The 12,168-nt window shown below is 73.2% G+C and overlaps 2 protein-coding genes across 4 annotated transcripts in view; one reads left to right on the forward strand and one right to left on the reverse strand.

Annotated features, from left to right (window-relative positions):
* The first annotated feature begins 2,933 nt into the window (after positions 1–2,933).
* On the forward strand, positions 2,934–10,678 carry SMPD1 (sphingomyelin phosphodiesterase 1). Its single transcript, XM_050936386.1, has 6 exons — positions 2,934–3,156; positions 5,415–6,184; positions 7,881–8,052; positions 8,800–8,876; positions 10,008–10,153; positions 10,236–10,678. Exons 1-6 carry the CDS (start codon positions 2,956–2,958, stop codon positions 10,643–10,645), a joined length of 1,776 nt encoding a protein of 591 aa, XP_050792343.1. The 5' UTR covers positions 2,934–2,955; the 3' UTR covers positions 10,646–10,678.
* A 459-nt stretch (positions 10,679–11,137) lies between these two features.
* The window catches only part of APBB1 (amyloid beta precursor protein binding family B member 1), a 41,495-nt gene continuing 40,464 nt past the window's right edge, over positions 11,138–12,168 (reverse strand). For all 3 annotated transcript variants that reach the window (XM_050932392.1, XM_050930859.1, XM_050931597.1), the window contains one exon: positions 11,138–11,542. In XM_050932392.1, coding sequence (XP_050788349.1) covers positions 11,375–11,542 — 168 coding nt within the window. In that variant the 3' untranslated portion in view covers positions 11,138–11,374. The remainder of the gene's footprint in view (positions 11,543–12,168) is intronic.

The raw sequence follows: 12,168 nt of genomic DNA on the forward strand, positions 1-12,168 counted from the left end.
AGTGTTAATGCAGGAGGATGAAAAAGGGGAGAGACACCCCATCGTGTACCTGAGCAAGAAGTTACTAACCCGGGAACAGAACTACGCGGCCATCGAGAAGGAATGCCTGGCCATAGTATGGGCCCCTAAGAAACTGGAGCCATATCTCTTTGGGCGACACTTCACCGTGTACACCGACCACTCTCCCCTGACCTGGCTGCACCAGATGAAAGGAGCCAATGCCAAGCTCCTGAGGTGGAGCCTGCTCCTGCAGGACTATGACATGGACGTGGTCCATGGGAAGGGAAGTGCCAACCTGATAGCGGATGCATTGTCCCGGAGAGGGGGCCCTCAACTTCCCCAGGTCACTGGGCAGAGTGACCCTGCTCAGTTCAATCTCGAAGGGGGGAAAGACCAGTTGTCATGTCCATGGGGTGCAGTACATCCCACCTCTACCACCAGTTGTCACTGAGTGTGGGGGAGTCAGGGCCCTGCACCCCCCCACTTCCTGCGATTCACCGGGACTCTCAGCCAGTCAGTGACACAGAAGGTTTATTAGCCGACAGGATCACAGTCCCAAGACAGACCTCGCAGGTACAACCAGGACCCCTCAGCCAGGTCCCTCTGGGGGGCAAGGAGCTTAGACCCCAGACTGGGGGGTTCTCTGCCTCTTCCCACCCAGCCCAAACTGACACTAAAAACCCCTCCAGCCGGGTCTCCCCTCCTTCTCCCCCTCTCCCTTTGTCCAGTTTTGCAGGCAAAGGTGTCGACTCCCCCCACCCCCCTCCTGGCTCAGGTACCGTCCCTCACCTGAAGTCACTCCCTGCTTTCCCCTCCCCCATGTAGACAGCCCCAGTAAAGCTAGACAACATTCCCAGGTCAATCCGCCCCCCTCCCTGCTGGGTCACACCCCACATCCGGGAGCAGCACGGAGCTGCGCCAGGCAAGGAGCCGGCCTCACCCACAGGCCATCAACTGGATTCTGACCAGCCCAGTCAGTGGGACTGACCGGAGAACCAGGCCCCTTTCGACCGGGTGCCTGCAACCCACGGTGCCCCCCCGTGACACCACAGCTCCCACAATGCCCTGCTGTGCCCCCCATGACATCACAGCCAGCACTACGCCCTGCGGTGCCCCTCCCGAGACACCACAGCCCCCACTACGCCCTGCGGTGCCCCCCCAGTGACACTAGAGCCACCACAATGCCCTGCGGTGCCCCCCCGTGACACCACAGCCGCCACAATGCCCTGTGGTGCCCCCCCCGTGACACCACAGCCGCCACAATGCCCTGTGGTGCCCCCCCGTGACACCACAGCCCCCACAATGCCATGCGGTGCCCCCCGCAGTGCCAGCAAACCCCGACAATGCATTGCGGTGTCCCCTCGTGACACCAAACCCCCACAATGCCCTGCGGTGCCCCCCCAGTGACACCACAGCCGCCACAATGCTCTGCGGTGCCCCCCCATCACAGCCCCCAGAATGCCCTGTGGTGCCCCCCCAGTGACACCACAGCCCCCACAATGCCGTGCGGTGCCCCCCGTGACACCAAACCCCCACAATGCCCTGCGGTGCCCCCCCGTGACACCACAGCCGCCACAATGCCCTGCGGTGCCCCCCCGCGACACCACAGCCCCCACAATGCCGTGCGGTGCCCCCCCAGTGACACCAAACCCCCACAATGCCCTGCGCTGCCCCCCCAGTGACACAACAGCCGCCACAATGCTCTGCGGTGCCCCCCTCATCACAGCCCCCAGAATGCCCTGTGGTGCCCCCCCAGTGACACCACAGCCCCCACAATGCCCTGCAGTGCCCCCCAGTGACACCACACCCCCCACCATGCCCTGCGGTGCCCCCCCCAGTGACACCAAACCCCCACAATGCCCTGCTGGGGGCGGGGCCGGGAGTTCCGGGGGGGCGGGCGCTGCTCGGGGAGGGAGGTGCCGGGGGGCGGGCGCTGCTGGGGGCCGGGAGTACCGGGGGGGGGGAGGGCGCCGCTCGGGGTGGGAGGTGCCGGGGGGCAGGCCCTGCTGGGGGGGGAGGGCGCTGCCGGGGGGGCGGGGCCGGGAGTTCCGGGGGGGCGGGCGCTGCTCGGGGTGGGAGGTGCCGGGGGGCGGGCGCTGCTGGGGGCCGGGAGTACCGGAGGGGAGGGCGCCGCTCGGGGTGGGAGGTGCCAGGGGGCAGGCCCTGCTGGGGGGGGAGGGCGCTGCCGGGGGGGCGGGGCCGGGAGTTCCGGGGGGGCGGGCGCTGCTCGGGGTGGGAGGTGCCGGGGGGGCGGGCGCTGCTCGGGGAGGGAGGTGCCGGGGGGCGGGCGCTGCTGGGGGCCGGGAGTACCGGAGGGGAGGGCGCCGCTCGGGGTGGGAGGTGCCAGGGGGCAGGCCCTGCTGGGGGGGGAGGGCGCTGCCGGGGGGGCGGGGCCGGGAGTTCCGGGGGGGCGGGCGCTGCTCCGGGTGGGAGGTGCCGGGGGGGCGGGCGCTGCTCGGGGAGGGAGGTGCCGGGGGGCGGGCGCTGCCGGGGGGCGGGCCGGGAGTACCGGGGGGGAGGGCGCCGCTCGGGGTGGGAGGTGCCGGGGGGCAGGCGCTGCTGGGGGCCCGGAGTACCGGAGGGGAGGGCGCCGCTCGGGGCGGGCGCTGCCGGGGGGCGGGCCGGGAGTACCGGCGGGGCGGGCGCTGCTCGGGGTGGGAGGTGCCGGGGGGCGGGCGCTGCTCGGGGTGGGAGGTGCCGGGGGGCGGGCGCTGCTGGGGGCCGGGAGTACCGGCGGGGCGGGCGCTGCTCGGGGTGGGAGGTGCCGGGGGGCGGGCGCTGCTCGGGGTGGGAGGTGCCGGGGGGGCGGGCGCTGCTCGGGGTGGGAGGTGCCGGGGGCGTGGGCTGCGGGGGGGCGGGCGCCGCTCGGGGTGGGAGGTGCCGGGGGGCAGGCTCTGCTGGGGGCCGGGCCGGGCGCTTCCTGGGCGGGCGCTGCGGGCTCCTGTCGGACTCGCCATGGCCGGGGCCGCCCGGCTGCTGCTGCTGGCGCTGGCCTGGCTGGTGCCGCTGGCCCGGCTCGGCTCGGCTCGGCCCGGCGCGTGGGGCCCGGCCCCGCTGGGGGAGCAGCTGGCGGCCGCGGGGGCGCAGCTCGGCTGGAGGAACCTGAGCTGCTCCGCCTGCCGCGTCCTCTTCTCCGCCATCGACCTGGGCGTGCAGGTAGCGCCCGCCGCCCCTCACCGCCGCCTCGGGCCCCTCCCCTGCCCCGCTGCGCTCCGAGGGGAACCGCCGGGTCCTGGGAGTGTCCGCGTCCTTCCCCTCCCCCACCGGACTCCTGCGTTCTCGCCCCAGCTCTGGGAGGGGAGTGGGGGCTGGGAGCCGGGACTCCTGGGTTCTCTCCCCGGCTCTGGGAGGGGAGTGGGGGCTGGGAGGCGGGACTCCTGGGTTCTCTCCCTGGCTCTGGGGGGGGAGTGGGGGCTGGGAGGCGGGACTCCTGGGTTCTCTCCCCGGCTCCGGGAGGGGAGTGGGGGCTGGGAAGCGGGAGTGGGGGCTGGGAGGCAGGACTCCTGGGTTCTCTCCCCGGCTCCGGGAGGGGAGTGGGGGCTGGGAGGCAGGACTCCTGGGTTCTCTCCCCGGCTCTGGCGCTCGCATCTGTGCAGTGTGCGGTGCCCGTCCCAGCTGTGGCACAAGATACTCACAATCCTCCACCAGGCGTGGCAGCCTGCTCCCTTTGGGCCCCGGATCAGGACCTGCGGGCCTGGCACTGGGGGGGGCGGCACGGCCCTCGGGCCAGGGGTCCTGGCTCCTGCCCCAGCAGCAGAGAAGTTCTGGGTCCCAGCTGCCAGGACAGAGGCTCAGGGCTTGAGGGCCTCTGGGCAAATTGACCCCCAGCAGTGCCGCAGTGACCACCGTCCTGCACCCTGCAGCAGCTGCCCCCCCCAAGCCCCTCGGCGGGTCCAGCCCCAGTGTGGTGTCTGCGGTGTGGGGCAGGACCCTTGGCTCGGCCTCACAGCCCCCTCCCCCCCCCGGCCTGCGTCTGCTGGGGGCTGGGTCAGGGGGTCCGTGCTGACCTGTCTGGTCCTGGTCAAGGGCAGAGCCTGACCTGCCCCCCCGCCCCACCCACGGCGCTGTCCCGCCCCTGCCCCCTTCTCTCCCCGCCCCACCCGGGGCGCTGACCCGCCCCTGCCCCCTTCTCTCCCCACCCCACCCGGGGCGCTGACCCGCCCCTGCCCCCTTCTCTCCCCTCCCCACCCACGGCGCTGACCCGCCCCTGCCCCCTTCTCTCCCCTCCCCACCCGGGGCACTGACCCGCCCCTGCCCCCTTCTCTCCCCTCCCCACCCGGGGCACTGACCCGCCCCTGCCCCCTTCTCTCCCCACCCCACTTGGGGCACTGACCCGCCCCTGCCCCCTTCTCTCCCCTCCCCACCTGGGGCACTGACCCGCCCCTGCCCCCTTCTGTCCCCACCCCACTTGGGGCACTGACCCGCCCCTGCCCCCTTCTCTCCCCACCCCACCCATGGTGCTGACCTGCCCCTGCCCCCCACTCACCCCACCCGTGCCCCCCGCTTTCCCTACCACGCCCAAGGTGCTGACCCGCTCCTGTCCTCCACTCCCCCCGCTCTGGGGGCTGATCCGCTCTCCCCACCCTGCCTGCGGCACTGACCCACTCCTGCCCCCCCTCTCACCACACCCCCACGGCTGATGTCTGGGACACCTTGAGCAGAGATGCCAGGGCTGTGGGTGCGTTGGCTGCGGGCGAGTCTGGCGAGGAGCCCGCGACCCCCGTGAGGAACCAGCCCCTGCACTGGGCTGAGAAGCCTCAAGAAAACGGAGTCCCCACCCTGCCCCCGGGGCAGTGTGTGGGGGCGGGGCTGGGGTGTAGCAGGGTGTCCCATGGGTGGGGGGCTGGATGACAGTGCCTGGGCCCTAACCCGAGCAGTGGGGCAGAGTCCAAGTGCAGAAGGAGTCTAGTGGGGGATAAAAGAGGCCTGGCGTGAGTCCCCCCCCCCTCCCCGGTCTGACGTGACACCCCCCCAGCCTGGCGCTGCCCCAGACGCCCTGGCGTGAACCCCCCCTCCCCGGCCTGGCGTGACACCCTCCCCCGGCCTGGCGCTGCCCCTGACGCCCTGGCATGAGCCCCCCGGCCTGGCGCGTGACACCCCCCCCGGCCTGGCGCTGCCCCTGACGCCCTGGCGTGACACCCCCCCGGCCTGTCACTGCCCCTGACACCCTGGCATGAGTCCCCCCCCGGCCTGGCGCGTGACCCCCCCGGCCTGGCGCTGCCCCTGATGCCCTGGCGTGACCCCCCCCGGCCTGGCGCTGCCCGACGCCCTGGCATGACACCCTCCCTCCCCAGCCTGGCGTGACACCCCCCCGGCCTGGCGCTGCTCCTGACACCCTGGCGTGAGTCCCTCCCCGGCCTGGCGCGTGACCCCCCCCAGCCTGGCGCTGCCCCTGACGCCCTGGCGTGTTGCAGATGCAGACGAACGAGGCCCGCATCGAGCGCCTGGCGGTGAGCGTGTGCACGGAGCTGCGGCTGGCACGGCAGGAGATCTGCCAGGACGCCGTCCGGCTCTTTGAGAAGGACGTGGTGTCGGCCTGGGTGCGTTCGGTGCTGCGCCCGGCCGAGATCTGCGGGCTGCTGGTGGGCGCCCGCTGTGGGCACTGGGACATCCTCTCCGACTGGAACGTGACGCTGCCCAGCACGCCCAAGCCCCCGGTTGTGCCACCCGCGCCCCCCCCGCCCGGTGCCCCCACCTCCCGGCTGCTCTTCCTCACCGACCTGCACTGGGACCGGGCCTACGCGCCGGGCAGCGACCCGGCCTGCAAGGACCCGCTGTGCTGCCGGGGGGGGCGGGCGCAGGGCCCCCCCCACGCAGGCGCCGGCTACTGGGGCGAGTACAGCAAGTGCGACCTGCCGCTGCACACCATCGAGAACCTGCTGCAGCACCTGGCGCGCGGCCCCCCCTTCCAGCGGGCCTACTGGACGGGCGACCTGCCCGCCCACGACGTGTGGCAGCAGAGCCGCGCCGACCAGCTCCGGGCACTGCGCACCCTCAGCGCCCTGCTGCACAAGTACCTGGCGCCCCTGCCCGTCTACCCGGCTGTGGGCAACCACGAGGCCGCGCCGGTCAACGGCTTCCCCCCGCCCTACGTCCACGGCAACCAGTCCTCGGCCTGGCTCTACGGGGCCATGGCTGAGGCCTGGGAGGGCTGGCTGCCCCCCGAGGCGCTGGAGACCCTCAGGTGGGACTGGGGGCACGGGGTGGGTGAGCCGGGGTCAGGGCAATGGGTAAGCAGGGAGCTGGCTAGGGGAGCGGAGGTGGGGTGGCTGGCAGCACTGGTCTGGGGGGCTGGCTGGCGAGGGAAGGGGGGCAGGAGGAGTGGGGGGACTGGCGAAGGAAGGGGCCTAGGGGGCAGGAGTTGGGGGGCTGGCGAGGGAAGGCGGGAAGGGCCCCAGGGGCTGGAGGGAAGGGGCCCAGGGGGCAGGAGGAGTTGGGGGGCTGGCGAGGGAAGGGGCCCAGGGGGCAGGAGGAGTTGGGGGGCTGGCGAGGGAAGGGGCCCAGGGGGCAGGAGGAGTTGGGGGGCTGGCGAGGGAAGGGGCCCAGGGGGCAGGAGGAGTTGGGGGGCTGGCGAGGGAAGGGGCCCAGGGGGCAGGAGGAGTTGGGGGGCTGGCCAGGGAAGGGGCCCAGGGGGCAGGAGGAGTTGGGGGGCTGGCCAGGGAAGGGGCCCAGGGGGCAGCAGGAGTTGGGGGCCCAGGGGGCTGGAGGAGTTGGGGGGCTGGCGCTCAGGCGGGCAGGGCCCCGGGGGCTGGAGGAGTTGGGGGGCTGGCGCTCAGGCGGGCAGGGCCCCGGGGGCTGGAGGAGTTGGGGGGCTGGCGCTCAGGCAGGCAGGACCCTGGGGGCTGGAGGGAAGGGGCCCGGGGGCAGGAGTTGGGGGGCTGGCGAGGGAAGGGGCCCGGGGGCAGGAGGAGTTGGGGGGCTGGCCAGGGAAGGGGCCCGGGGGGCTGGCGAGGGAAGGGGCCCGGGGGCAGGAGGAGTTGGGGGGCTGGCCAGGGAAGGGGCCCGGGGGGCTGGCCAGGGAAGGGGCCCGGGGGCAGGAGGAGTTGGGGGGCTGGCCAGGGAAGGGGCCCGGGGGGCTGGCGCTCAGGCGGGCAGGGCCCCGGGGGCTGGAGGGAAGGGGCCCGGGGGCAGGAGTTGGGGGGCTGGCGAGGGAAGGGGCCCGGGGGCAGGAGGAGTTGGGGGGCTGGAGGGAAGGGGCCCGGGGGCAGGAGTTGGGGGGCTGGCGAGGGAAGGGGCCCGGGGGCAGGAGGAGTTGGGGGACTGGCGAGGGAAGGGGCCCGGGGGCAGGAGTTGGGGGGCTGGCCAGGGAAGGGGCCCGGGGGCAGGAGGAGTTGGGGGGCTGGCCAGGGAAGGGGCCCGGGGGCAGGAGGAGTTGGGGGGCTGGCCAGGGAAGGGGCCCAGGGGGCAGCAGGAGTTGGGGGGCTGGCCAGGGAAGGGGCCCAGGGGGCAGCAGGAGTTGGGGGGCTGGCGCTCAGGCGGGCAGGGCCCCGGGGGCTGGAGGAGTTGGGGGGCTGGCGCTCAAGCGGGCAGGGCCCCGGGGGCTGGAGGGAAGGGGCCCGGGGGGCAGCAGGAGTTGGGGGGCTGGTGAGGGAAGGGGCCCGGGGGGCAGGAGGAGTTGGGGGGCTGGCGAGGGAAGGGGCCCGGGGGGCAGCAGGAGTTGGGGGGCTGGCCAGGGAAGGGGCCCGGGGGGCAGGAGGAGTTGGGGGGCTGGCGAGGGAAGGGGCCCGGGGGCAGGAGGAGTTGGGGGGCTGGCCAGGGAAGGGGCCTGGGGGGCTGGCGCTCAGGCGGGCAGGGCCCCGGGGGCTGGAGGGAAGGGGCCCGGGGGCAGGAGTTGGGGGGCAGCCCCACCGGCCCGGGGTCTCACGGCTCCCCCCCTGCAGGGTCGGCGGGTTCTACACCCTGCGGCTCCAGCCCGGCCTGCGGCTCGTCTCCCTCAACATGAACTTCTGCTCCGAGGCCAATTTCTGGCTCCTGATCAACGCCACCGACCCGGCCGGGCAGCTGCAGTGGCTGGTGGGCGTCCTGCAGGCCGCCGAGGGGCAGCAGGAGAAGGTGAGGGGCTGGGCCCAGGGCTGCCCCCTTTCTGCCCCACGGCCGGCGGGGCCGCTCCCCCTCCCCACCAGTCACTGCCGGGTTCCCCTCCCAGAGGGGCCAGGTAGGGCTGGGGTCAGGCAGGGCCCTTTGCTGTTTGGCACCAGCTTCCCCCCCCCATCAAGGGGAGGTCCCTGTTCCCCAGGGGTGGGGGGCGCTGTGGGAGAGTCCCTGTCTGTGCTCCCGGGCGTGGAGGGGGGGTCTCTCTTCCAAGGGGGCACTGTTGGGGGGGGTCCCTGTCTGTGCTGCTGGGGGTTGTGGGGGGGTCCTTGTTCCAAGGGGGGGTGCTATGGGGGGTCCCTGTCTGTGCTCCTGGGTGTGTAGGGGGGGGACCCTGTTCCAAGGGGACACTGTTGGGGGGGTCCCTGTCTGTGCTCCTGGGGGTTGTGGGGGGGTCCTTGTTCCAAGGGGGGGTGCTATGGGGGGTCCCTGTCTGTGCTCCCGGGTGTATAGGGGGGGTCCCTGTTCCAAGGGGGCACTGTTGGGGGGTCCCTGTCTGTGTTCCTGGGGGTTGTGGGGGGGTCCTTGTTCCGAGGGGGGGGCACTGTGGGAGTCCCTGTCTGTGCTCCCAGGCGTGGAGGGGGGGTCCCTGTTCCAGGGGGTCTCTGTGCTCCCAGGCGTGGAGGGGGGGTCCCTGTCTGTGCTCCTGGGGGTTGCGTGGGGGGTCCTTGTCTGTGCTGTTCCTGCTCATGCTCACTGCCGCCCCAGGTGCACATCATCGGGCACATCCCCCCCGCCCACTGTCTGAGGAGCTGGAGCTGGAACTATTACCGCATCGTTAACAGGTGAGCCCTGCCCGGACGCCTGGGTTCCCGCCCTGCCTCCAGGGCTCAGAACCAACCACCCGACCAGCCCTGCACCCGGAATGGGCCAGACCTGGGGTCCCGTCTCCTCCTGGACCGGCCACACAGCCTCTGCACCCCCAAGACTGAGCCTCTGGCCCCAGCTGCCTGCATGTCCCCCCCATCTCCCCCGAGCTGTGCCCAGGCGAGAGGCCCCCGGGTGCCGTGTCCCCCCCGCAGCCGGGTTTACCAGCGTCTGGACCGGCAGAGTCCAGACAGGCCGGAGCCGGCTCCCCAGCCGCGCTGCCTTGGCTCCGTCTCTGCCCACGAGCCCATGGGCGACGTCGCTCATAACCCTCCCAAACCGACCCCTTCCCTGCCGGGGCCTTGGCTCTGCTCCCTGGGGGCGTCTCCAGCCCCTTCCCCCACCCGGGGGCCTGGCTGCCCCCAAGGCGCCTCTCGGCGTCCTGGCACCTACAGCTCTGGTGCCAGCCAAGGCCTCCGAAGCGGGTGCTGGGCTCGGGCCTAGGCACTGGGAGGGCAGCGGCACAGGGTCGGGGTGCACAGAGCTCCTGGAGCCGCTCGCCCCCCAGCCAGAGCACAGCAGGGCCGGGCCCAGCCCAGCCCCCCCATGGGCACGGCGGCGCCGGTTCCTGTCAGTGCCCAGCCCCCCCCCCCACGGGCACGGCGGCGCCGGTTCCTGTCAGTGCCCAGCCCCCCCCCACAGGCACGGCGGCGCCGGTTCCTGCCTGTGCCCAGCCCCCCCCCCACGGGCGTGGTAGCGCCGGTTCCTGTCGGTGCCCAGCCCCCCCCCCACGGGCACGGCGGCGCCGGTTCCTGTCGGTGCCCCGCCCCCCCACGGGCACGGCGGCGCCGGTTCCTGCCTGAGCCCAGCCCAGCCCCCCCCCACGGGCACGGCGGCGCCGGTTCCTGTCAGTGCCCAGCCCCCCCCACGGGCGTGGCGGCGCCGGTTCCTGTCGGTGCCCAGCCCCCACCCCACGGGCACGGTGGCGCCGGTTCCTGTCGGTGCCCCGCTCCCCCACGGGCGTGGCGGCGCCGGTTCCTGTCGGTGCCAGCTGCGGAGCCCCGCAGTGAGGCGCCCGGCCCCCTGACGCCCGTCTCCACCCACGGCAGGTTCGAGGGCACCATTGCCGCGCAGTTCTTTGGGCACACGCACGTGGACGAGTTTGAGATGTTCTATGACGAGGAGACGCTCTCGCGCCCCGTCTCCGTGGCCTTCGTGGCCCCCAGCGTCACCACCTACATCAACCTGAACCCCGGTGAGTTCAGCCCCTGGCGCTGCGGCCGGCCCTGGCCAGGGCCCCCCTGTGCCGCAGGGGGTGACACTCTGCTCCCCCCCAGGCTACCGCGTCTACCAGCTGGATGGCGACTACCCTGGCAGCTCCCACATGGTCCTGGATCACGAGACCTTCATCCTGAACCTGACGGAGGCCAACGCACCGGGGGCCGAGCCGCGCTGGCAGCGCCTCTACCGGGCCCGCCAGGCCTACGGGCTGCCCAGCGTCTTCCCGGCCGACTGGGACGAGCTCCTGCAGCGCTTCCAGGCCGACGAGCGGCTCTTCCAGCACTTCTGGTTCCTCTTCCACAAGGGCCACCCGCCCCGGGAGCCCTGCCGCGAGGCCTGCAAGGCAGCTCTGCTCTGCGCCCTGCGCTCCGGCCGCTCCGCCGACCCCAGCCTCTGCCGCGCCCTGCGCCCCCGGCTGCCCTTCGCCCACGTCCAGGCCCTGTGGCGCCAGCGGCGACTGTGCTGAGCTGCTGGGCTGGGCTAGGACTTGGCTGGATGGGGGGGGGGGCAGAGCCGGGCCAAGGGAGGTGGCTGGGGGGACTGAGCCGGGGGGGGGGCAGGCATTGCAGAGGCTTGGGCACCTGGACCAGGCGGGGCTGGGGGCTCTGGCCCCTCAATAAAAGGAGAGGAAAACATGTGTTGCTGGTGCTGGGGGGCATGGGGGCTGAAAGGGGGGGCACTGAGCCGGGGCTCCTGCTGCCCAAACTTTCTGGCATTCTTGGCCATGGGGGCCAGCTGGCTGGGCACAGCCTGGCCCCAGGGTGGATCGTCCCCTGGCCCCCAGAGCCCCCTCCTCGTGCTGGGCCAGTGATGGGGGTGGGGTGGGCAGCAGGGCCAGGCCTGCCCCCCCAACTGAGCCGCAGGCACCAGATTCAGCCCAAGAATTCCCCACTCCCCAAAGCCGACTGCGTTGGCGAGCTGCCCCCGCCCCCACGGCGCACAGAGCGAGCTGGGCGAGGCGGGCAGGACGGGTTTATTAACGAGTTAGTACAACGCCCACAGCGGCTGCCGGGGCCACGCCCATGGGCCCCCCAGCACGGGGGGGTGGAGGGAGGGAGGGGCTGAGCCAGGAAACCCCCTCAAGGCCCAGCCAGAGCCGGGCAGGGGAGGAGAGGGCAGGCAGCCCAGGCACCGTGGGGCCAGCCGGGGCCTCCTCCCGCGCTGTGCCGTAGCCTTGGCCACGTGCAGGGGGGTCTCACGGCGTCTGCCCCCCGAGGCGTTTGGGCTGCAGGCTGCCCAGCAGGTTGCAGACGCCCCTGCGGACAGTGGAGCCCACACGCCGGGCCATGGAGTCTGCGGGCGGCGCCGGCAGGCAGGAGCTGGGGGCCTGGGGCCGGGCGTCGAGGCACTTCTGATAGCGCAGCTGGGGGGCAATGGGGTTACCAGCTGGGGAGAGTGGGGAACAGCCCCCTGCAGAAACACCCCACCACCCAGAGGGAGGGGGCTTGCCCCCTGCAGGCCGCGGTCCCCGGGTGGGAGGGGCAGGCCCCGGGTGCAAGGTCCCGGGGGAGGGCAGGACTCAGGTACAGTGCCCTCTGAGTTGGGGGACGCAGCCCCATGGGTTAGGGACAGGACCCAATTGGATGGGGGGGCAAGGCCTGTGGTTGGGGGCAGGGATGGGGGACCTCATGGGTCAGAGGCCAGTGATGGGGGGCAGGCTCTGAGGGCAGGACTCTGTGGGTCGGGTGCAGGGCCCTATCAGTCAGGGCCGGGGGGGCAGGACCTTGTGGATCAGGGGTGCAGAGTGACAGTGGGCAGGGATGGGCGCAAGGTCCCATGGGTCAGAGGCTGGTGACGGGGGGCAGGACCCCGTAGGTCGGGGCAGGGGCCCGGGGGCAGGTCCCCGTGGGTTGGGGGCAGGGGCCCATGGGTTGGGGCAGGGGCCTGGGGGCAGGGCCCCATGTTTCGGGACAGGGGCCCGGGGGCAGGGCTCCGTGGGTTCGGGGCAGGGGCCCTGTGTTTCGGGGCAGGGGCCCATGGGTCAGGGCA

This window comes from Gopherus flavomarginatus, chromosome 1 (genome assembly GCF_025201925.1).
Source record: "Gopherus flavomarginatus isolate rGopFla2 chromosome 1, rGopFla2.mat.asm, whole genome shotgun sequence".
Lineage (NCBI taxonomy): Eukaryota > Metazoa > Chordata > Testudines > Testudinidae > Gopherus > Gopherus flavomarginatus.

Bases quoted from the DNA above. Each gene is read 5' to 3' on its own strand.
- SMPD1 (XM_050936386.1), top strand. From the start codon at position 2,956: ATGGCCGGGGCCGCCCGGCTGCTGCTGCTGGCGCTGGCCTGGCTGGTG. The intron at 6,185-7,880 runs GTGGGACTGGGG...CCCCCCCTGCAG, and splicing joins GAGGCGCTGGAGACCCTCAG to GGTCGGCGGGTTCTACACCC. The intron at 10,154-10,235 runs GTGAGTTCAGCC...GCTCCCCCCCAG, and splicing joins CTACATCAACCTGAACCCCG to GCTACCGCGTCTACCAGCTG.